Raw genomic sequence first — 26,056 nt, 5'->3', positions numbered from 1 at the left:
GCCAAATTCAGAAATACATTTGAAAATATGAAAAATTTTGAGATTTCTCAAATGTTTCTTTTTCTCTGATTTTTTTACAAACAAAAAACCCAAATTTTTTCAAATGTCTGGGGCCAAAGAAAAGCAAAAAATTTAAAACCAAAGAGAAATTTTTTTGGGTTCTTTTATCTGGGGAACACATTTTCTAAAACAGAAAATTTTTGTGTTTAGTCAGCGAGGCGCAAAAAGGGAAAAGGGGAAAAATAATTGTTTAAAAAAAATAATAAACAAAATTTTTAAATGGGAAAAAAATATAAAATTTTTAAAGATAAACTATGCGATAAAAATTTATAATATGTTGTGTCGTGTGTACCAAAGGGTATATCGAGCTAAAGGGGGAAAAACTCGTTTTTTTTCTTTTTTTCAAATATTGGGTTTGGCCCCAAACCCGGCCCCCCGACGATATGTGCAGAGAAAAAAAACCCTCGAAAGTACCCCCAGCTATGGGAAATTCCTGTTAACACACTCTCACACATACTATAACTATTACTGACTGCAAAGTTTATAGAACCTATTGCATTGTTAAAGGCATGTTTGGCGTAGTTTAAATTATTGCAATCGATGACTGCTAAGATATGAGAGAACTTAGAACGAGTCCTTACATTGCTGCTTATTTCATGTTGTTATTTCAAAATTATTTAAATCAAAACCTACATATTTTCTACAAACTGATCATTAGGAAAACAGATTGAAGCACTGACTGTTTAAAACTAAATACGTGGGGTATAATAGATTCTCGACAACCGTTAATCTTCTCGTATAAAGGCTATCAGACATCACTCTAGGTATGTGTATAAATTACGTTACGTTATCATTACCGGTTAATCAAACGTAGTGAACTACTTTACCGGTCCGACGGCATTGGCCAAAAGACAGATATTAAAAATGATAAATCCCGGTATCACTTAAGAGGTACCTTTATAACAGTACTCCGTATGTTTTCTCAAACACAATCAAACAGGAGAGCTCAGCGTTCAAATGTAAAAAGGTTGAACACTAAACGGGCGGTGTGTCTCAGAACATCTGGGTCATAATATCTTTAACTAAAACGTTTTATAACTTCACCAAATACTGTTAACAAATTGACACCCAAAATCAAAGAACATCTCCATAAAAACGGGTTTTGATATCTTGCAGAAATGCATTTAAATTACTATTATTTTTAAAACCAAATATGGATTACGTTAGTAAAGCTGAGCAAAATATGTGCCTAATTTATCATAACAGTAGTCGTGTTGAAGTAGGCATTTTGTAATATATTATTTGCGTTCATAAAAATTCTCAGCAAGACAAATAACTCAGTTGAGAAATACATATCCCATAAGCTGTTTTTCCCCAGTCCACATGAGGGAAATTATACTAAAATTTAAATTATCACTCCTGTCATACATTTTGGTATGTACGTAGAGTGTTCATTAAAACCCGGAAAAATGCTCTCATTGCTTCATATATCATCAAAAATGAACTGCTGTATAATATTGCTTGATTATGGACTAACTGGTTGATATGTCAAAAGTATGTTTTCTTTTGATAAGAAGTAAGTAAATGCTAGTCCCCGTGGCAACGTCATGCGGCGTCACCCGGTCCAAATTTGTCCCTTTTTCTATTTTACATGCGCTAATACATAACATAACATAACATATCATTTATTTGGCATTAAACACATTTACATTTATAGCCAAACTATTTCAATGCATGCATGGAGTAGAACATGTGACATTTTCAGAGAAAGTCCTAACATGAAGTATGTTTACAAAGTAAGACAAATATAATAAGAATACTTGTAGATAAAAAAGCATTTCAATAACAATGCAAACTATTTAAAGTTAAGCACAAAATAGAATCTATTACACATTATTTCGTTCCTTATTAGCAAAATAAAGGTACTTGGATAGATTATTAAGTGTCACAGAATTTTTTGAAGACATTAATGTTTCAAACTTATTAACAGTTGGCCAGTGGCAAAAATATGGTTTCAAAAATTTCTTACGTAACATATAATATTTTGGACAGACTAATAGAAAATGATATTCGTTTTCTACTACATTCATGTTGCAGTTTAAACACAGTCTGTCTTCCCGTCTGACTTGTTCATATCTCCCTGATTCTACCGCTAGGTTATGAGAAGATAGCCTAAATTTTGCCAGTGATATTCTATATTTGCTAATATTTACATGATTAAGGTATTCTTCAAGTTGAAATGAGTGTTTGTAAAGGCTATACGAAGCCAGTCTGCTAGAATTATTAATGTTTGAGTACCACACTTGTTTATATATATCAATTATTCTGTTTTTAATAACTTGAAAGTTGATCTGGATATTTTCTTGGTTAATCCATAAGTATGTCATTCCGATTTCATTTAAAATGGATTTGATTTGATGGGCCCAGTTTTTCCCACTATAAGAGTTATCATTATCAGCATCAGTTTTTAGTGTTCTATACATACGTTTCAACAAGCAATTATTATCTAGTGATATTAATTTTAACCAATATTTTATTAAAATCAGTTTTCGTTGAATTCGCATTGGATATCGCCCCGTTTCTCCGTATAATCCATCTAGATTAGTTGATTTTTTAACGCACAAAATTTTTCGCAGAAACTTGCAATGGATTAGTTCTATATTTTTCCCTTCATTATAACCAAAAACTTCTGCACCATAATTCAAGATAGATCCGACTAGGCTATCAAAAAGTTTACATTTATCAGTTATGGATACTTCTAGTTGATTAAATACTATAAATAGATTATGTAATGCAAATAATGAATGCTGTTACTGGCCACTTACCTATTTTTTAAGTTACCGTTTATCAAATTGGGTGAATCTCAAAGTAAAGTGTAAGCGTTACACCAATGACGTCAGATTATAAATGTGACATCTCTAATATGTTTGGCAGGTTTATTGTGTTGGTCATTGCTTTAAATCAATGTTGAACGGAAATATGAGATAACAGTCTGTATTTCGAATTGTAAAACTAAGGAAAGAGAAACATGATATGCTGCAAAATCTTTAAGGAATAATGCCCAGAAGGAAACAAAATTATATCAATGAACGGGATATTTAAAACTAGTCAGAATTTTGCCGATAACTCGTGGTACTGACTTGAAAAATAACACTACAAGCGCCTTGGTACGGCATCACATTCAGTGTCACATTTCATCCAAAAGCATATGAACTGCATTGAATTTTTCGCAAGAAGGTATATAAATGGATTTAATGGCGATAGACATTACACCAATGGTAATCAAGAGTTGATTAATTGTGTGTGATATGACAGCGTCATAATGACGCTATGCCGTATTTGAGGTAGTGGCGTTGCCTAGGATATGACAAAGAAATATTGTGCATGTTCTAAAATCCATAATTTCACATCCGTCCTATTTTAAAATTTTAGCAAAATGGGTCTAGAATTAAAGATATCAGATCGCTTTTCCGGGTATTTTTTTAATATTCTTCTTAATATAATATTGTTTGTTTGATTTGTTTGATTTCGGTTTAACGCCGTTTTGCAACAAAAGTTCAGTTACGTAACGGCACCTAACCAGTGTTCCTGGAATGTTTACCTGTATAAACCTGTTCTCCCTCTAACAACCAACACCACCACATGAATTAGAGGAGAAGGACGAATGATTTCAGACACAGTGTCTTTTATCAAAATCGTTACGGAGGAACATAAACCTCGCCCAGGGATCGAAATATTGTTACAACTAGAGAGATGTAAACCTAAAACTGACTTTCAGTCCGTCTGTGATGCTACACAGGTGCCGCCATTGCTTTAAACATGCATCTAGGTCTTCAGTCACCTTAATATTATACCGAAGGGACTAAACCAAACAGAAAAAGAAAACAAAATATAAAAAGAACACAGCAGGGTAACGTATCACAGCAGTCAGTGGAAAAATACCACTTAAACGTCATCATTCACAAGGTCTGTTGGACAACTCCTCTCAGTCCAGATATTGGGGATGCGAGTTCGATCCCGGGCTGAGGCGAATGATATTCGTGATGATTTGCAACCACCTCGTTGTTGTGTGGATATCCTGAGTTGGCGGTTACTTGTGGTTTAGAATCCAGAAAACTACCTGTCGTTATATAACTGAAAAATAAACTGTTGCAAACAACGCCAAATCAAAAACAAACTTGCAAATGAGAGATGAAGTAATTCTGTGATAATTTTATGTTCGTGCGGACCTCACACAGATAAATGAACACGTAGGCGCACTGGTCTAATGGCTATAATGTTTCATGATTTATCCTTCACTTTTATTTGGAGGATGAGTGATAGCATAGGGTCTTTGTATTTTTGTGAATAGAAGAATGAGTTGTTTTTTTCAGTAAGACTTAATACAATATTTTATGAACTGTGTTAAAACATGAATTAAAATAAACTATCAAATTTTGAGATACATTATGTGTTGATCTAAAGTAAATTAATGTAGAGCTGCAATAAAAAAAAAATGGAAGTTATTTTATAACTCTCTATGTCGAAAGAAATGTTGTTTTATTTCATAATTTGAAAACGCTTACCGCCATTTTGAAATATATATACTGTTTAAAGTCTCGTCACGCTGTCCGGTTAAATTTCCACATAATCCTTCGGTATTACGTACATCAGACGGAGACGGATAAATATACACGTTAAGAAAGTCCGATTGACTATAATGTTTCATATGAACCTCAACTTTCGTGCCAGTAGGAAGATATATCTGAAAGAAATGGTATAATAAATTACGTTACTCTCTTAATCATGATTCTCGAAACTGTAGGTTTCGATAAATTAAACAGCTGACATTTCTATCGGGAAAGTAATGCGTTAAATCAATTACCATCAATATTCCGTTTAAACGAACCAGAATATTTTGAAATAAAAGTCAGTAAGATCCAGTATCTTCTAAAGCTCTCACTGCTCAGTTACATCCTCTGAACGCATATCATTTTTAATTAATTTTGACGGTGATATTCTCTTAAAGTACATATGTTAATATTTGGTCTTTTGTAATGAAATCTTAAAACGGTATTATCAATAGCTATTTGTCTGATATCTGGAACGCCTGATACATGTTAGGTGACGCATTTGAAGTTTGTGCAAACTTACATACTGTTGTGTACCTCATAATCTGTATTTGTCGTCTTTTCGATTGCATTAAGCTTGTTTGATCGACAGTGAATGAACGATGCACGTTTAATTTTATCACAGATGTCCATCAGGAAAACATCCCCACCAGCCTGGATTGCAACTGCACATGTGCATGAAGCGCTGGTGCCATCCGCATCACAGGGCTGTGTTTTTATCTGAACATCTGTTGAGTACTTCGTATTATTATACAGAAGATAATGACCAAATTCCGACATGTATGTATACCCTCCGTCAAAACTGCACAAATGTGGATCATTTTGGACATGACAGGACTTTCTTCTCCATTCAAGATTTCGACTTCCTCCTGTATATATTATCTAGAAAAATGATCAGAGTTAATTCAGCATAGAATAAAAAATAAGTTAAGTACAAATAAAACAGACACTGCTCACAACATATCTATGGTAAAGCATTATAAATGACATTGCTTCTAGCGTGAAAATGTTATATGTATTTTTTCCGTATTTGTGTCTATGTAACTGTACAAAGAAATACAAAATATTTTTTACATAATTCTTCCTGTAATTTGTTTTGAAATGACTAGTATTGACAGGTTTTCAGATGCTGAATAAAGGACTGAAAACTCAACAAACACAAAAATATGTACTGACATTCATAAGTACAGGAGTTGGTAGTCACTTCCGTATAGCGCTACTTTGTGACAATCATCCCGCTGACGTTCAACATCTGTATGCACATTTTATGTTTAATTATTTAATTTGGCTAATAACATATTTTGACAGGCATGTTAAATACATATACCGTCACATCATCTAGTCGCGCACTCTGCCAGAACGTATGGGGAGCAAGGTTTCCTGTTCTAAGCTGCAAAGTAAATGTTTTATCATCCGGATATTGCAATCGATCGTTTGTTACAGCTATACGAATCGTCTGGGAACGGAGATGTGATTTTATTTGAGTGTAACTACACTGGTAAACATTGTGCCGGTGCATACAGGCTTGAGAAGTGGTGTTTCTCCATCCCGTTAGACTGCTTCCACATAGTTTCTGATTACTTATAGAAGTCACAGATGTGTCCTTGCACTGAAATAGATTTCAAAACGAAAAAAATATATATACATGTATTTACAGCAAATAACAGTGACTATGGACAAAGTCCTTTTACGGATTCTCTTTGAATACATTTTTTCGTTCTATTTTTGTTCTTTTGATATTTGTCTTTGTTTTTTTTAGGCATACCAGCATGTTTCCCATAAAAAATGTATTACGTAAAACTGGCCTCCTAAACAAAAGTTAATGATTTACATACTAAAATAAAAGTCTATGTTTACAAAACATTCTTATCGTAGTAACATCAAACAGCTAGATCAGATAAAATTGTATTTAGGGGATTTACGTGTGCAAATTCAATGTGAGCTTATAAACCGAGTATTTTCCAGTATTCTTCAGTAAGCAGATCCACCGGACTTCTCCTAAGTATACAAATAAATGCACAGATTTTAGATCATTCCATGGTTGTGTGTTCAAACACTTTTCCTTTTTGGAGTATTTAGTTTTGTACTTTTTCATCTAAGTCTTTCTATCATTCTTTAAGAAGAATACTTGACATGGAGACATGAATGCAGCACCCCTTGTTCAGTGGTGGAACTTTATCGAAGGGGAAGGCAGTCACGCTATTCTTATGTAAAATCCGTCTGCTATGATTTCTTAAATCATTCAAAGAAGTGATATAATTTTCAAAACGGCTTTAAAATGAGAAATTTGTGAGAGTTTCAATATTAGATTAAAATGGCCTCCATTTTGTTTCCATCCCAACAAACAGCACTATTTTAATGATACTGCTTTTGAAAATTACAAAGAAGTCAACGATAAAAACAGAGGAAGGACCAATCTACTTCTTTGACATAATCAGGGGAAGTAACTGACTAATGTCCCCCATAGTATTTACTTATTTCTGTAAAAGAAATTCTCTACTTTTTCCACTTACTATAAATGAAATAACCACGTGTTACATTTTACACTAAAAACATATGCAATTAAGGTATTGGACCCCTAATAGTAATGTTTAACAAATAGCATTTGCTTGGTATATTCTTAAAGTTGACCATGTTTTGCACTGTGTTGCAAATTTTAAACAAGAGCCATGTCAGACATGGCTAATCCCCCCACCGGGCAGCTGTATTTGCAAATGGAATGTTAATTTTGTGGTTGTTTAGTAATCATTGTAAGTCTTTTGTTTTTTAAAGTCCACAAAAAAAACTCCTTACTAGGTAGAGATACCTTATATATAATAAAATTAATAAAATACACCTAAAACTGGAGAGTAACATCTATGCTGTACCACAGAAAAGTGGTCTTGTTTTTTCCCTAGGGTCAATTATAAAAATGTTACAATATAAGTTATTTATAGTAACAACTAAGGGAAGTTAATCTTTAAAAAAAAAAAAAAAAAAAAAAAAAAAAAAAAAAAAAAAAAATTGCAAGTCCACACAACAATCTTTATCAGGAAGAGACTGGTCAAAATACACCTCAAAATTGGATTTAGCATGTTTGTTGTACTACAGAAAAGTGGTCTCGATTTTTCCCTACGACTAGTAATGAAAAAGTTACAATAAAAGCTATTTAAAGTAACAACAAAGGGAAGTAATTCTAAAGAAGGGAACTGCGCATGACACTTCGTCTCATGATGGTGTATAATTGTGCCAAGTTACATCAAAATTCCTCTATGCATGAAGAAGAAATGCTTCGGACAAAGTCATTCTTGTATCTGACCTTTGGCCTCTAAGTGTGACCTTGACCTTAGGCCTAGTGACCTGGATCTTGCGCATGACACTCCGTCTCGTGGTGGTGAACATTTGTGCCAAGTTATATCAAAATCCCTCAATGCATGAAGAAGAAATGCTCCGGACAAGGTTTTTATTCTTGTATCCTTTGACCTCTAAGTGTGACCTTGACCTTAGACCTAGGGACCTGGTTCCTGCGTATGACACTCCGCCTCGTGGTGGTAAACATTTGTGCCAAGATATATCAAAATCCCTCCATGCATGAAGAAGATATGCTCCGGACAAATTTTTTTAAGAAAATATGATAAAGGGGAATAACTCAAAAAATAGGCAAGGTAGAGTTATTGTTCTTGCACACTGCACTTCCTCCCAATGTGTTCTATCAGTGTATGAAGTTTGAAGAAAATCCCTCCAGTACTTTTGGGGTTATGCTCGGACAAAATATTTTAAGAAAATATGATAAAGGGGAATAACTCAAAAAATAGGCAAGGTAGAGTTATTGTTCTTGCACACTGCACTTCCTCCCAATGTGTTCTATCAGTGTATGAAGTTTGAAGAAAATCCCTCCAGTACTTTTGGAGTTATGCTCCGGACAAAATTTTTTAAGAAAATAAGATAAAGGGGAATAACTCAAAAAATAGGCAAGGTAGAGTTATTGTTCTTGCACACTGCACTTCCTCCCAATGTGTTCTATCAGTGTATGAAGTTTGAAGAAAATCCCTCAAGTACTTTTGGAGTTATGGTCCGGACAAAGATCGTTGCGGACGCACGGACGGACGGACGGACGGACGCACGGACGGAGAGCATTTCTAATATCCCCTTCACCTTTGGTGGGGGGATAAATAAGTTTTACTGTGCCGTTTTTTGTAAATTTTGTATAATTTATGGTATTTCCCCAAGTTCAAGTAGAGACAAATTTCAATGTGATGGCCACTATCTAAAATGTTTGCAGAGAATTCGTTACTGTAACAGCATTAATTTTGATAAAAGAAACATCAAACCATTGTTAAACAATTATAAAACACAAAATAAAACTGTAAATATCATTTTTTTCAAGGGTGCCTCAAGTAAACAGATTTAATGAGACAGAATTCTAAATCCAACATCGAAAAATTAAGGTCGAATCCTGTGAGTCTGTTTTGAACTTTGCTCACTTCATTCAAAAATAATCCTGAGGCAGGAGTTAAACCTACCTGCATTTCTTCCACAATATGTAATCAAAAGAATGAATGCAAAATAGAGAACTTTTACAGCATATAACTCAGTATTTTTAAAGATGTCTAACTGAGCCCCTTCTGATTCAGAGGTAAATGCAAGAAATCGCTTATTAAATGAAAATTTTCCACTTTTGTACAATACACCCATAATAAGTCTTGAAAGAAGTAAAAACTTGATGTTGTACGATCTGGCAGTCAGGTCCTTTAAGTGACAATCTAACGGAAAGGTCATAACTCAAATTGTTCCCTCAATACTACACAAATTGTTCATTCTGTAAATTCAATATTGCAGGAACTACATTACACTGTTTCATAACGTTATCCGTTTGGTAATTTTAAATGGAAATTCGTATTCGAGCAACGATATTAACATTTTATTTAGATAACTCTTTCTTGCATATCGGACTGACGTTTCCGGTTATTTTACCCATGCCGGCAAAACCCGTCTGGCACCCCCCCCCCCCCTCTCATGCCAGATGACTCTCGTGCTGTTAATGACAACTAACTGGTTCATACACTAATAATATATTGTTTATGTAAAATACGAAAAAAGCAGGTACCTTGATAGTTTCTCTCCGTTCCTTATAGTCTATTTCTCGATTCAAAATACGTTAGTTTACCATAAAAACATAACGTTACGCTACAAACGACAAAACTAAAGTGGAACTTTGTTATTGTGCGTAACGCAAAACATCATGACGTCATATGGACGTTAATTTCCCGCGCTTTGCGTTCATTCTCTACTATAAGAAAGAGTGCTAAAAAGAAACTATTTCTACCTTTTGTAAAATACGGTATGCAAGAAAAAAGTCTGCCAGAATATAATGCAAACATGTATACGATATGCAAGAAAAAATATCAGTCATGTGTTTACGAATCGGATGAAAATATCCGTCCCTCGGCCACCTGCGCATGGGCGGTAATTCGGCAAGCCTCATTACCGCCCAATGCGCAGGTGCCCTCGGGACGGATATTTCTATCCGATTCGTAAACACATGACAGATATTATTATTGAATGTTTCTCATTGCAGAGTTGGTGCAGCCGTTCTGCGCATGCGCGGAATTATTATCAAATGGAACGCACGGCAAAAATACTCATTTTTTTTTGCATGTCCGCACGCATTTAGTGTATAATGTGCATAATATACTGACTAAAGGTTAGGGTTAGAATCACCATGGTTACAAAATATATATATTTAAGGTGTAGTTAATCCGGTATATACCGGAGTCTGTAATATATCACGGGCGCACCAACTCTGTATTTAGTCACAGCCATTATTATTATCATATTGGATAGCTTCCTTCTGTGTCATTGATATATATCAGATTTATGATAAAGCAAAAACCTTATTGGCTGCATTGCAGAAAGGCCTCACGTCGATAATATTCATAACCTACATGACCTACATGAAGAGCTTGTTTCTTGCATGTAAAATATATGGATGATAAGCTGGACTATGTTTTTAATAGAACACACTTCTGTATTTTTATAGTTTACGTCCATGGATTTCAGAGTTTTTTTTAGTAAGGCATTGCAAGCACATCTTGAGTCAAAATCAGAGACAAAGAGGAAATTAGCATAGCTATGTTGTAGAAACAAAGACGCCGGAAAGCAAAAGCCTACAGTAGTGTACATTAAAATGAGATAAACGAAAATGTTGATTCAAGGCAGACAACGCCATATATGTATTAATGATATGAAAATGAACCACACTTGCTATTTAATGAACGATATATTTTATTTACAAACGTACGTTTACTTCTAACGGTGTTACAATATTTAAAGAGTCATGAATAACTCATTTAGTCAGCAGTCCGATGAAACATTCGACAAATTTATAGTGTCTGGATAAAACTAGTATAGTAAGTTTGAACCATATTTAAGATACATCTAGCAACTCTAGGCATTATACCAACTCTAGTATTCAAAATCGAAGAGGGATATTGGACATAGTTCTCAGAACTGACAAGCAGTATGTTGAAACACAGTATATTCTATTAAATACATATAATAATTTTTAGACATGATTCTTTTTAACTTTCAGCAACAACACCGCTATTCAACTGTTTAGGGAGGGGAAAGGTATTATTTAAATGCACATATTTCCAAGAAAATGGAATTCTCCCATACCTAAATAGAACATATTTAATATAAAAATGGTACAATGTTCTGCGCGTAGTGTTTTATTCATGTGGGATATATATGATAACTCTTACCATATTTTATATGATTCATACGCTTTCATCTTCCAAAAGATATTCGTTGTCTGGAGATTCCTTCGATCTAGTGTTTTGGTGGAGAAGTAATCATATACCAAATACCCTTCTTAGTAGTTACATAAAAATATATTACAATTTACGTCTCCACTTGACGTCATATTGATATAACAGACCATTTAACTTTTGTTTTTCAGATAAAAATTTAGTCGAAATAGTGCCTTTCATCACGATGTATATATTGCAACGTAACTGTAACCCCTTAACTAGATCAGTTGGGAAGGTATTTTATCTATATAAGTTTTACCGAATATTTGGAATTAGGATCAAACATTTCAATGTCAACACTGCAAGATTCTTGTCGGAATGCCGGTAAAGCGTCAGGACGTCGGCATCCAAGAGGAATCGTTGGCTGTAGATGGATGTTAGCTGATTCTCCACTTGTTACAAGTATCCGAGGGTTCAGTACCTAATTTTATAATAAAACACAAATTTAAAGAAAAGCAGAAATTATATTATAAACATGTTAGATATAGTGTGAAATATAGTTTTATCTATATTATTTGCATTAGCACCGTTTTTTTAACAGCATGGGACAACTAGAACCAGTGTTCCTAGATTCTCCGCAGGTAAAGTCCGAATGAGTTAAAATGCAGTGTATAATATTAAATCGTCATGGAGAATATAACCTAGCCCAGGAATCGAACTCACGACCATGCGATCCGTAGATCTGCGCTCTCTATTGCGCTAGGCGGGCGTGCTATGTTGAGCCGTATATGTCACAGATTGAATATAGATAATCCCGCCATTGTATTTCGGCTCCCGGCGAATTCATGACAGACCAGGCCTTCATGCCGAAGAAAGAAATGCTAATGGAAGTCTCCCGAACACCGTTACCCAAGTGTTACACTGAAGAAAATGTATAGAGATGATATATCGAAAACAATATACACAGGGGATTCCCGATGTTTAAGTTTCATATAGAAGTGCGTCGAATAATCACAAGCAGTCCATAAAATAAATTTAGTAGCTAATTTTATTATTATGACGTCTAACTGGTTGGTCAGCGGTACGACAAGGGATATTAAACAAAGAAATTTAAAAGGGAAGTAGTGGTTGTGGTTGTGATGGTGGTAGCGGTAGTAGAGCTAGTGGTAGTGGGGGTGGTAGAAGTATATAGAAGTGGTGTTAGTAAAGTAGTGGTGAAAGTGGAAGTGGCGGTTATAGTAGTAGAAGAAGTGGTAGTGGTAGTGGTGGTTGCAGTGGTGGTAGTAGCAGTAGTAGTGGTGGCAGTGGTTGTGGCTGTGGTGGTAGTAGTAATAGTGGTGGTATGCATGCCAATATACATCAAATCGACACAACCAATCAAATTCGGAAGGAATGTTGCAAGAAGTCGACATACACAACATATTATTTTGTCGGTATAGTTATGTTATAAAGTTGCATTAATAACACGACAAATTGACATATTTACAGAGGTTTGTTAACATGTTTTTTTGACAACGTTTGGCGTTGTATACCGTATGTCGACATGAAGTATGTCGGTAGACATGTTACTTGATGTCGATATATATAACATGTTATTTTGTCGGGATTAAATAACTCGACACGTTGACATATCTTAAGACAGCATGCTGTGGTGTAAAGAGCTTTTTCTTCATATTTATGATGGCTTGTTGTGGTGTGCAGAGCGACAGGTACGACATCATCCCATCATCAGGGTGCCCCATACAGGCTTCCGTAGGTACTTGTAGTAGTGGTTGTGATAGTAGTGGTTATAGTAGTAGAAGTGGTGTAGTTGTAGTGGTGGAGGTAGTGGTGGTGGTAGTAGTAATAGTGGTGTGGTAGCAGTAATAGTAATGGTGTTAATACTGGTTGAGTTACTGATATTAGTGTTGGTGGTAATAGTAGCAGTGGCGGTTGTAGTGGTACTGGTAATGTTAGTAGTGGTGGTAGGTATGGTGGTGGTAGTGGTATTAGTAGAAGTGATGGTACCAGTAGTAGTAGAAATGATGTTGGTAGTAGTAGTGGTAGTAGTAGTAGAGGTGGCGGTAGTGGTAGATGTGGTGTTAGTGGTAGTAGTGGCGGTGGTGGTAGTGGTGATGGTGGTAGTGATAGTAATAGTAGTGGTGGTGGTAGTTCGAACTAATCTTGACAGCAGATGACGTCGATCGGAGGCGATTTCGCACAGCAAATCAGTATTATTTTTCGATCTTTTTCCGATCAGTTTTTAAAAGGTAAAGAGTAGTTTTCACGACTTTTTCAGAAACTCGTACCAACCTACTCATTTTTTTACATATAAAAAATATCGGATAAAAAGCCGATCAAAGTAGACCTATAACAATCATTCAGACCTCTTGTTAATAGAGCTCGATCAGTTACCGACATTTTGCAACTTCTTGTGAATGTTATCTTAATGCAACCCAAACGGTCGCACGAACGCAGTCGATAACTTTCCGAATCGCTCGGTCGGAAATGATATATTAATTAAAGACATCAGACTTATCATCCCGACCACACAGGTCCAGTTCCCGAACAATATTTTGGGAACAATCTGATCTGTCCGGTCGGCCGTGCGAATCTAGCAAAATCTTTTTGAGGCATACCTATGCTGTGTCAATAAAATTTGAATGCTTTAAAAATTACTTTTCTTTTCAAACTGGTAAAAATGCGATATATTCGTTGAAAATTTAATTTTTCTTTGCCCATTTCTGCATGCGAGATATTCGTTTTGGTGTGCCTATGGAAATCTAAGTCAAACGTATACATCACATATTATGTATCATAATTATACGTTTCATTCTCGACCGAATATATCACACACATAACAAGTGTGATATATTCGGTCGAATTTTTAACTCGTGTTATATATATTCGTTCTGTGACATATACGGCTCAACAGTGCTGTATCTTTATTAAGAAAAGGTAAAAGGTGGCTGCTGTAAAAGCAGCTGAAGGATAACCTTTATAATGACTTCGCTAATACACCTATTTTACAAAAGTGCAAGTATATTTGTGGGAAACTGTTGTTACCTTTACTCCTGCGTAGAATGTATCGCTCATTTGAGGACTTGTCTGATTTCCTGTAGGTGTGCTAGATATCCTCACTGCACACTGGATCTATATTATTATCAAAGTTTAATAGGTGTAAATAAAATCTCAAGACTAAATCGGCAAATCAATTACATCACTTGTACTACACTATTATATACCCGTAATTTTGCAACATAATTGTCAAATTCTATCTCGTTTTGATGGCATGTATGATGGGATATTTCTTTACATGTTGAGATCGAATGCGTATGTTATAGACAGTAGCCTGTGTGGCACTCTCGACATAATTTCTTGGTCGAATTGTAAAAGTAAGTTTATTTTTAAATGTATGGAGGCTGTACTGCTAGATTTAAAATGAGAAAGACCAAATTAACATAAATCAAACGTTCAATAACCAAAGTATACGATTCATCAACTCATGACATACATACCGATATTCCAAATGAAAACCCTAGTGATCGGAGTGTAGTTTCATTCAGGTTGGTGCTGTCTAGATCTTTCATTTTCACTGGTCTAAAAGTCTTTTCAATTCGTCCATTTATAACCCTAAGAGATAAAGATATAAACTATATGCATATAAGTAGTAATAATCTACTGCTGTACTCAAACATTTCTAACTGTCTCAAGTTTGAAACTTTTATAAAGCAACGTTTAAATATTTGCATTGTTATGTTTGTGTAATCGAAGTGAAAAAATATTTCCATTAGATGATACACACGTGTTTCATAATCACGAATATAGCCTACATGGCGTACACCTGCTAGCAAATTATTATTGATGTAACAAGAGTAAAAGATAAAATGCTTGCTGTTTGGATTGGGCTGGTATTGGCTTGAGTGGCGCTCGCTGATTATGTGAGCAGATGACAGAGTACTAAAAGACTATATCAAGAATCTCGAAACAGAAAAAATATCTTTCATGTGTGTGAAAAGTGAGGGATGGTATGGTATAGTATTGATTAAAAGATGGGTATGTGGCTGTCTTAATAAGGATACTAAGCTAGTACCAAGAACACAAGAAAAAAAAACAAGAAAAAAAAAAAAAACACAAAAAAACCACAACGTTTTAGAGGGATATGATCGAGAAAGTGGTGGTAATGTATGTGTGCTGGAGGGGGGGGGGGGGGGGGGGGGGGGGAAGCATTTGAAGACATAATATAGAGAATCACAAAGAACTAAAAGAAAAGTAAAAACATAAAGTAAAGAAGGACAAGACGATAATGGGTTGGATAATGAACTATAAGAAACAATACTATTGTATGGATGGAATGTGATAGGGCTGACAGATGGACGGATACACAAGTGTATGCACAAGATTTCTATACTCCCACTTACAGTAGGGAAATACAAAATATATTCAAGGAACACAAATTGAACAGAAGGCTGAAGTCTAACTTGGAGAAAAATGACTAAGCACAGAAAAGGGTATACATCCAGTTAGTATTATCATGGCGGGGAAATGAAGCTTAATTCAGTTGTTTAGATATTAAGTCGCTGATAATTGCAAACAAAATATTCCTGAAAAAAAAAGAGAGAAATAGAGCTAAACAAAAATAGAACTATGGCTAAGTACCAAAACGGCACTAATGCAATGTAAATGCAAGCAATAATTATGAAACCATGATTGTAATTCAGTTGGTATTGCCCTGAAGAAAAATATATAAAAGTTTCAATTGTTAGGTTAAATTGGTGCAATACTAATTCGCTATAAATCAGAAAATGTAAATTGTTGAAACAAAATAAATAAATAAATAAATAAATAAATAAATAAATAAATAAATAAATAAATATATAAATAAATAAATAAATAAATAAATAAATAAATAAATAATATAGAATGAGCAAATAAATATTGTAAGTACCAGTTCACTCCGTAGAAGGACTGATTTCTTGCCGATCCGAAGTTACACTTAAACTCCAATTCAGGCTCTGAGTGTTTACTTGCACGATTATACATCAATGCCACGCTCACATTGAGATGACCTTCGATTCTGTAATTCGGTGCAGGGGCCACAACTGGAAATAACGTATTAAGTTTTGACTCGAGTATTTTTTATCAGTCATAAATCTAATGTATATAAACATTTCGGCAATACTCTTACATATCTATATGTATACAAAACATTGACACAGATTTGTAGTCAAACTAGGCAAAACACTGAAATTATGTAAATGTAAAAGGGTATTGTACGTATATTAAAAAGGTTTGAACCCACAAGGGTTAAGTATCAGTGTACTGTATGAACATATAAGACGTATTTCAGACTTATTAAAAAGATATTAAGAGATAAATTGCTACAAAAGCTAACTCATTGAAATAAAGTAATAATGTTATATCATTACCTGTTACAGAGGATGGTTCTGTAAGGAAAACAAATATTTTTGATTAGTAATTTAATACAAAACATAAAAACAACTAGAAATATGTCCTGGATACGCATGCCCCCGCTATGTAATATTAGGACATAGAAATGTACAGTGACACTATGACAATACGATTTGTATACTGAAATTATGTGCTTGGAAAAGAAATGTAACCGTACATGCTACACGAGTTTAGCTCAGAAGTCTAGGGTAGGTGTCGCGCTAATATGAACTTTTCCTTAACGTAAAGAAACCAGCCAATAACAGGGATAGCACTAGCAATAGTAAAATATAATATAGTAAATGTTGTTTTTTTTTGTTGTTGTTGTTTTTGTTTGTCCTGCTTATTCTGCGTATCCATTATAAGCCGTCCAGGAACCAGTTTACACTGCCTCAGATAGTTTGTTGCACATTTCATCATATATGATGAACAGGTCAAGTCTGAATTTATGTTGCATGGTTGCATTCTATGCTCTCAAAGGAACTTTTCATCGACTTAATTAACTGTTGATACACCACATGGATAGTGCCGGTTTTCGACTGTTAGAAAGTCTTCTCGCTCTGTCCCAGCAATAACTTGATGTTTATAAACATGACTCTAATAGAATAAAATGGAACATGGAGAATTCAACAATTTTTAACATGTTAAAATCTAAATATTTCTAGTTTTAATACCAGTTAGAAATTAACTCAGAGGCAAAGCATATTGTGAATGATATTCAGATCTTGTAGCGACATCTTATTTTCATAAATAGAAAATGTCAAACCGAGTCTGCAATTTTGTTGGTTAGCTGCGTTCTGTGATTAAACAGGATCTTTTTAACATATTTTATTAACTATCACAAAGCAGTCGTATAGTGCTGAAAAGCGGCTGCAGTTTCCTCGTCCTTTGACAAGGTGTTATTATATTTTTATATCATATTTGGCCCTTTGGTATCATGAAAAATTCAATATTAGTGTAATAAAATTCCATTTTAAGCAAGGCTAGGAAGCATGAGGTGGTTTGGTACATTTCATTATATCTCACGAACAGACTCAATCAAACCGAGTCTACTATTACGTCGCTTGTTTGCTTTCTATGCTTTCGAAAGAAGCCTTCGTAGATTTCATTTGTAGAGAGGTCCGATGTTCTATGAAAAAAATAGGATTAATAGCTATTAGAGTTACCCAAGTATGTTCTACTTCTAACGGTTACCTTGACCTTAAGCTTGCTCGCATCAAACTGTCTAGGTACATGTATGTTGCAAGTCTGTGCCTAGTTACTTGAATATCCGTCAAGTCATATACAAAAGATAATAGATAAGGGTAGATTTCTCGGAAGCACAGAGCACCAAAAACACAGCCCCAGAGCCACGCATTTACATAGTAGGCCCACAACAAAAAGAAGCCGTAATGGAAAAATATTTCAGACGGTTTGCTTCAAACATCCAACAAGCGGCACCGACAGCGTCGCATTACGGTTTACGGTTAAACGTATGAAAAAGAAAATGAATAAAACTGCGTATAGAATTACTATCGAGTTGATGCAGTTTACAGTTTATTGAATAAGCTAGGCCTCACGTGGAATGATATTTTGACATATCCATAAAATCCACAGAATAAAATGATACAAATGTTATCTGTCATAGTCAAGACTGTAATAAGACTATATACCATACATACAGCGTAATCCAACAAATTAAATGACATCATGATTTTTTTCGCAGAATATTGCAAGTTTTAACAATGCAATTTTATCTGTGCTATTCATTAACATTTAATAGAGTTAGAACGTATAGCATGTTTTCTAGCAATATACTGTCTTCTAAATCAACCTGTTTCAATCGGTAATTTGTGATTATTACATCTAAAACGAAATAATATTTTTGTCAAATGTGTAGGTAATACATTCAAACAATTTTCAAACCTAAATTCAATCTTGTAAATTCTATAATTCAGACATTTGCTAGATTCTGTTACATCACTAGATACCAGTTTTGAATGAATTGATCTTTAAGTCTGTTTTTAACAATATTGTTAAACAAGGAAGTTGAAGTGCATATTGCTAATCCAATAGTTTGATAAACCCAATGAATCTAATAACTTATGAACATTGCTAATCCAAGGAAGCTTAACGATATCATTCCTATACATATAATATACGACATATTTGATAATTCGTGGTACTTTTTTGAAATCGGTGTTGTTCGGGTTTCTTCCGGTACACAATGCTCATAGCAATTAATCAGTAAGACGTCTGTAGACGCTTGTTGTTTACGGTTGCCAAAAGCGTTTCGCTTACTGCTTTGAACGTTGAGTAAAAATGTAAATGAGCGTCTGATAATAAGATTTTAGTGCTTAATGCATTTTCTACGAAGAAAAAAAAGAAATAAATACAAAAATTTTTATAGTTCGCGTTGAAAGTTCGGTCCTAACAGGAAGCCATTTTTTGTTTAAATTTCTTTTTTATTATTACAGTTTTTTTAGTTTTGAAAGCATTGTAAAAAAAAGTCATTCATGTGAAATTTAACTAGTGTTTTATTAGTGATGTCAGGTTCCAATGTACTTTCTGTAGATAAAACTTATTTTTTAAAAAAGGTTTTGGGAACAAAATATACAGGCATTGAACTGTGAAAAGCACATAATGCTCTTCTCCCCGTTCACATATATTTCATTCACACGCTTAAAAACCACTGACCAGAGTTTATCACTAGGAAAAAAAACTATTGGCTATGAATTATCAATAAACATCAAAAAGGCTCCTACTACCATTCCTATTTTATACCAGTAGAGCTAAAAGATTAACCATAAAAATGTCATAGACTGTTAACTTAGCACTTCAGTAAATAAAACAGGAGTTTTCGGGAATTTCGTCAAACTGTGATTTTCTCTGGGTAAAATTCTCATCACTAACTTTTGAAGATGGCTAGTCTTTTGGGTTTTAAACAAGCTTTGTAAATGTAAATAATGTTCATTCCCCCATACCAGACGTCTATCATAGCAGTATTTTTGCCTTAAAGTTGGACACATTCTTCCTTCTAAAAAGAACTGTAACTTTCTTTAGTTCGTATATAACATATTTGTAGAGTTTTCGCATGTCAAGATTTAATCTTAATGCATTGTAAGACATTCATTCAGAAATCATGAATTATCATCAATTCTTAAAATTTTAGATCTAAAAGGACATAAAACCACATCCATAATTCCAGATAATTCCAGCAGCACACCTTTAATGTTCGAGGGGCACTGGTGATTTTTCAATGGAGCTCTGTCTTCTAGGTAGCACCTAAGTTCATATTAAAAGCTAAATATTGATAAAGGGGAAGGAATTGGTAAGGGGCTAAATGGTGTCGGAGGTGGGGGAGGAATCCGAAGGGGAAAGTTGAACAAGGAGGAATATACAAGGGAATGCCATGTTCTTTAAAAACAGTCGCACTACAACGTAAACCACAATAGCGTAACATTCGTGTACCAAAGATAAACACACAACGACGATAAACTGAATAACAGAAACACGAACAAGCAACACATAAGAAAACAGTAGAGCACCGTTATAGACTCATACAAGTCATATTACTGAAATAGATTTTGTTGAATAACCTTCACTTCTATGTGCGACGACGACCTTTAAGATAGAAATATTGGTCTTGAAGGTGACAAATCATCTTTTTACGGTGAATATTTCTGCAAAGTTTGAATAAAGTAGTTATAGGGCGGACAAGAAAAATGACCATAGTAATTCCTTGACTTATATATAAGACATTGAACTTTTAGGGTGTTTTAAACTGGATACGTTGTTTTGTTATAGTGAAAGTTTGAAAATCAATTCAGGCATAACATTATGGTGGAAACGACAAATGATTTTAAATCTTGACTTCTAAGTGTAACAGTGACCTTTAAGGGAGGGTTTTGGGTCGTGATTTGTAGATATTTGTGTGAAAATATTTGAATATCCATTCATGCATAAATAAGATATAGAGCAGAGAAGAAACTTAAACTTTTTTTTCTGAAATCTACGTGTGAGTCTTACCTTTAAGCTAGAGGTCTGAATTTTGCATGCGTCACGTCGTTTTGATATGATGATTTGTCATTAAGGTATTTCAAAACCTGACAATGCGCAACATTATCGACCTGGCAAGACTTCTGTTGCCTTTACATATGATAACGTTTCACCTTGCAGGGATAACTTTTATTTACACTGTATTGTGACTTTGAAACATGGTGGGTGTAAGAGTGAGGTAAGGTGCACCATAAACCAGTTTAAACTCCCCAGTGGTGGTTTTGCCACTGACCATTCCAAGGCGGTGCCCCACTGTGTTCCTGTGTTTGTTTGTTTTGTCCTTGTCCGTCCGTCCGAAGCCATTGCTCAGTAACTAGCAGGTAGAATTTCATGAAACTTGTAATAAACATGAACCAGCATACTGCGATGATGTCCGTCAAGCTTTTGTTTTGGATTGGTAAATTTCCCTTAGAGTTATTGCCCTTGATTTAATGAAAAATGCCCAAAAATATCCGTCCGCAGCTATTTCTCAGTAACTGTCAGGTAGAATTTCATAAAACTTGACATAAACATACACCAGCTTACTGCGATGATGCCCGTCAATTTTTTAATGGATTGGTCAATTTTCCTTAAAGTTATTGCCCTTGGTTTAATGAAAAATCTAAATCTGCAGCCATTTCTCAGTAATAAGCTAGCAGAATTTCATGAAACTTGAAATAAATATGAACCAACATACTTTGATGATGCTGGTCATTTTTTCCAATTGGTCAATTTTCCTTAGAGTTATTGCCCTTTAATTGTTTAAAAATCTACAGATTTGTACATAACAAACCAGAATTTCATTAAACTTCTTTCATTTTTTTCCATGAACATTTAGCATAAACATGTTAAGTTTGTACCCACACCTGGTCACAACCTTGCCTTGGTCACACACTCCCCCCCTCTCCCCCCGCCCCCCCCCCCACCCCCCACAAAAAAAAATCATTCCTTTTTTTTCAAACCTTCCATGAATATTTATTAGCGTGCAGAGTTGTACCATTCCCCCACCTCACTCTCCACCTCTCGGTCTTGCCCACCACCCCAATCATGCGTCCCCATCCCCCACCCAGTTTTTTTTTTCATTTTTAATCTTCCATCAATATTTATAATCTTAATAACATCCTTAACTTTTTGCCAGAAATATTTTTTTACGATTCCTCACCTCAAGCCCTTTCGGCGGGGGATACTAATTCATCGAATTTGCTTAGTGTATGTATGTGTGTGTGTTGTTCGTGTGTGCCTTTGGGGAGGCTGCCTTTTTGGCTTTTTCCCTGTTGGATATGCTTTCTTGTTTTTGTGCTTACATATCGAACCACTGAATTTGAAAACATACTCAGGGATAGGGTAACGCCAAAATTTCCAATTATAATTGCGGGGACATTAATTGGATAAAAAAATATACATTCGTTGTAAAAACGATAGATTCACAGACCAAGACTTGTTTACAAGAAGTAATGTTTACAAAACTGTATTCAATATTTGGACTATTGCCCTAATCATCAGTTTGTATGTGTAAGCAAGTTTTAAATTAGAACAGAGGGTTCTGAAGTCTTACAGAGTAAACGAATTACCGAAACAATAGGCACTAGTTCCATCAGTAGGAAGTAAGTAATACTGAATTTCCTGACTACATTGCCGAACCTTGACATTATATCGCTGTGTACAGTTGCTATCATAGTTAACAAGGCATGCTATGTCTTGGTACTCCTTGCCTTCTTCCAGTTTAGTTATCCTATCTGGATAAAAGACATGAACAATTTATGTAGCTGTGCTTAAACACTAGAGCAAAATAGACGTCTACATTCAATTGTTAACATTAACATCATTATAGTATGACAACAAATAATGACAACACAGTTATTTCAAACCTTGTTTGTGAAGCTTTGGCTTAAAGCTTAACTCTTTTTACCGATCTATATGAATTAACCATTCTTTCCTTAAGTTGTGAATTAATGACTGAAAAGTAAATTGGAGAAGAGAAAAATCAAGAATTATTTCTTCTTTTGAGGCATAATCCATTTTTAAATTATTGAGTTTTACAAAATTCTGAAAGGAAGATTTATTAGTTACAAATCATACAAGTAAAATGACTTCACAGTGCCCAAGATGATGCTGTTTTAAGCAGAAAATACACTCTTGATTGCAGTTTCGTTTGTCAATTGCTTACTTTACGACCAGATTAAGTTTTTTTCCGAAACGCTTAGATTATACAAACCTTTATTTCCTGTAAGAAATACAAATCATTTAAAATTGTGTTTACCTTTAATATAAATTGGATTATCTGTTCCACAATAAGCATACCGAGGGGCTGTTCCATTGACCATGGTGTAGTATCTTACACCGTCTTTAGCAACATACCATCCTGTAGGCAATGTAGAGTCAGATATGGTTGGTTCAGACGACGACTTTATCGCGTACGAAGGTCCTCTTCTCCCAACATCTGTAAGCTCACGGACAGTTCCGCTACAAGCTTTTGCATGGGTCAGTGTACTCAAGCCTGAAATAAAAAAATATGTGTTTGTTTGTTCTACCTTAAACGCATGCATTACAACGAATTTATACATGAGATATTAGAAATATTGCTATATAACAAAAATATTTGTTACATAAAGGGTATCGCTAGCCTTCTACTACATTTCACCAGAGGTCGGCCGAACTGCAAAAGAAATACCTCAGAGAATTCTCTAATTCTGCTTGTTCATCAGGAATGTGGATGCAATGTTTAAATCCGTAAAATCAGAAATGCCATGAAAGGTGAAAACTGTTAAACAGCTTTTTCAAAAACAACATGACAAAAAAGTCGTTAAAAAGATTATTGGGGATATACAGTCAGTCACTTTCATGGCTGAATAAAATGTTTGAGGTATAACGTTCCGTTAACTTAGATTACTGACCGTTCCATAGCGTTAATAATATTTTCATGGTGGCCAGTACTTTTTGATTTGAGATTCCAAGAATAGCTTTTTTATAAATAAATTACTCAGGTGTTATTATTGAGAAATTAATATTACAGTTCTATGTATGAAAAAAAATGTATACTTTTATAAATTAACTTTTCGCCGTAGTCAGTAGTCCAAACTAATGTTTTTACATCACCATTTATTTACATATTTACACAAAGTAGATATCTAATATTATATTCAATAATTATCTTGTAATAGTGAGATGTAACGATGAACTAGAATCGATTAGATTATAAAGTTTGTAGAGGACAGTTATACGAATCATCTGAAAAAATTTACTTAAAATAGACATTATTGTTGTTAGTATATTGTTTTATAAGATTAAGCTTCTATGTGTATTTTCAGAAGATTTTACCGTTCATATGGTTGTCTGTATCCGCAGAATTACACAAAAAAAACGGGTTAAATATAAACTAATAATTTCGGTTTTATGTGAAGAGAATGTAACATTCTGTACTGATCATTACTAAACAAAGGTGTACATAAATAAGCAATATCATGATATCGAAAAATCATACAAAAAAGATCTTTGAAGAATCTGAAAGTATTAAAGTTAAAGAAAGTTGAAAATTAAGTTAGAATATCATTTTATATTCAGAAAATCTGACACTTGTAATCTTTAACAGACAAAAACAATAAAAAGCATTTTGTCAATTTTCTTACAAATTTGCATTGGAATGCATCCATTTTCCAATGAAGAGATTAGAGTAACTACATTTTAAAAAATATTAGGCAGATTTCCTACCAAACTGCCAGGTTCATGTTATATATTCGGCGACGTCTAGATGGAAAATACTGTGCTGCACCTAATAAGCTAACATGGTTTATGGGCTAAACAACTAAACATTACATGTTCAGAAAACTATTTTTATAGCACAGGTTGTTACGTAATACTAAAAAAATAATTATAATGGATTAGTACTAAAAATGCATCATAAATATGCGTTAATTTGTTTGTTTGTTTTGGGTTTAACGCCGTTTTTCAACATAATTTCAGATATGTAACGGCGGGCAGTTAACCTAACCAGTGTTCCTGGGTCCTGTACCAGTACAAACCTGTTCTCCGCTAGTAACTGCCACCTTCCCCATCAGAGATGGAGGACGAATGATTTCAGACACAATATCTTTTATCTATCGTCAAGGTGAACATACGCCTTGTCCAGGGCTCGAACGCACGACCCCGCGATCCGTTGATCTTCGCTCTCTCTATTGAGCTAAGCGGGCGGGCGGATATACGTTGATGTCGAAACTAACTCATAACCATAGAGCAACCTGTGTGGTTTAGGACACAATGGTGATAACGTTTTAAGTGTATGCATAATATGCCATGTTCTAATTGATATTTTCATATTAGTTAATGATTGCTAAAATAAAGTTTTAAAGGGGATGCCAAAAATAAAACTTTGTTTTTGTACGTTTTAGTGGACAAATCATGGATTTGCTTTTTATGTGCCGACCATCGTCAGTCTCCATCAAAGAATATAAATATCATGAATTTTGTATCAAGTTATGTAAAATTAAGTTTGCATAAAGGATGGAAGCTATCTTAATAATGAATGCATGGCTAAAACAAACGCGCATATTTACTACTTCTAGTTGCAACATTTAATGTATGCATAAAGTTTAATTTTGCAGTATAGTCTGTCTAATTTATTCATAATATATCATAAGCAATAAAATATGCAATCATATTTACCTAATGTGATCGCCGTCAGAGATATCCACATAGTGCGTTTTAAAAACATATTTTTTTAAAAAAAAAGAAAAGAAGTACCAAATAATATTATTAAATATACATTTTATATTAAAACATTGACATAAACAGTTGAGTAAAGGTAAATGGATAAGCATGGCAGGGGTACTTCCTGATTGTTATCTGTCGAAACAAGGAAGATACTGGTTTGTAAGTACTACTTAAGACCTCTCTTAGTATTATATAAATGTTAGATAAAACATTCAATCATAGTTATGTTGCTTGGAGCTGAATGATTGGGTGCGCACCATAAACCGGTTTAAGCTCCCCAGATGTGTTATTGCCACTGACCGTTCAAAGACGGTGCCCCATATTGTTCCCTTATTTGTTCTTTCTGTCCTCGTGTGTTTGCTTTGTATGTGAGTGGTTGTGTGTGTTAGCATTGTGCATAACTGCGTGCTGTCAGTTTCGTTTTAGAGATGTTGCGTTTTTGTAACCTGGCATTCCCTGTTTGATATTTATCCTTGTGTTTCAATAGATAACAATTAATAAAATAATTATTAGTTAGATGATTTAATATCGACTTTGTGTGTCGGTTGACACCATATTGGC

General features: G+C 34.4%; 3 protein-coding genes across 3 annotated transcripts in view; 1 reads left to right on the top strand and 2 right to left on the bottom strand.

Annotated features, from left to right (window-relative positions):
• The window catches only part of LOC128551471 (von Willebrand factor D and EGF domain-containing protein-like), a gene marked incomplete at its 3' end in the record, with an annotated part of 34,037 nt that extends 21,967 nt beyond the window's left edge, over positions 1–12,070 (bottom strand). The window contains exons 1-5 of the mRNA XM_053532336.1: positions 12,065–12,070; positions 11,661–11,822; positions 5,938–6,219; positions 5,148–5,492; positions 4,566–4,744 (exon numbers count right to left, since the gene is read on the bottom strand). Coding sequence (XP_053388311.1) covers positions 4,566–4,744; positions 5,148–5,492; positions 5,938–6,219; positions 11,661–11,822; positions 12,065–12,070 — 974 coding nt within the window. The remainder of the gene's footprint in view (positions 1–4,565; positions 4,745–5,147; positions 5,493–5,937; positions 6,220–11,660; positions 11,823–12,064) is intronic.
• A 410-nt stretch (positions 12,071–12,480) lies between these two features.
• On the top strand, positions 12,481–13,502 carry LOC128551470 (keratin, type I cytoskeletal 9-like). Its single transcript, XM_053532335.1, has 3 exons — positions 12,481–12,681; positions 13,043–13,050; positions 13,247–13,502. The coding sequence occupies exons 1-3, from the start codon at positions 12,481–12,483 to the stop codon at positions 13,500–13,502; spliced, it is 465 nt and encodes a 154-aa protein (XP_053388310.1).
• A 541-nt stretch (positions 13,503–14,043) lies between these two features.
• LOC128551469 (uncharacterized) lies at positions 14,044–25,613 on the bottom strand. The gene is made up of 8 exons (XM_053532333.1): positions 25,448–25,613; positions 23,049–23,285; positions 22,360–22,524; positions 16,750–16,767; positions 16,269–16,422; positions 14,839–14,953; positions 14,387–14,473; positions 14,044–14,103 (listed from the first exon to the last, which is right to left on the bottom strand). The coding sequence occupies exons 1-8, from the start codon at positions 25,494–25,496 to the stop codon at positions 14,044–14,046; spliced, it is 885 nt and encodes a 294-aa protein (XP_053388308.1). The 5' UTR covers positions 25,497–25,613.
• Positions 25,614–26,056: the final 443 nt, after the last annotated feature.

The sequence above is a fragment of the Mercenaria mercenaria genome, unplaced genomic scaffold (assembly GCF_021730395.1).
Source record: "Mercenaria mercenaria strain notata unplaced genomic scaffold, MADL_Memer_1 contig_1119, whole genome shotgun sequence".
In the NCBI taxonomy this organism is placed as follows: Eukaryota; Metazoa; Mollusca; class Bivalvia; order Venerida; family Veneridae; genus Mercenaria; species Mercenaria mercenaria.
Note: the sequence above shows the minus strand (reverse complement) of the source record. Positions and strands in the feature narration are given on the sequence as shown.

Coding starts and splice junctions, on each gene's coding strand:
- LOC128551470 (XM_053532335.1), top strand. CDS start 12,481: ATGGTGGTAGCGGTAGTAGAGCTAGTGGTAGTGGGGGTGGTAGAAGTA.
- LOC128551469 (XM_053532333.1), bottom strand. CDS start 25,496: ATGTTTTTAAAACGCACTATGTGGATATCTCTGACGGCGATCACATTA. Junction 23,286..25,447: donor TCTGACGGCGATCACATTAG/GTAAATATGATT, acceptor TTTTTATTTCAG/GCTTGAGTACACTGACCCAT. Junction 22,525..23,048: donor TAATCCAATTTATATTAAAG/GTAAACACAATT, acceptor TCTTTTATCCAG/ATAGGATAACTAAACTGGAA.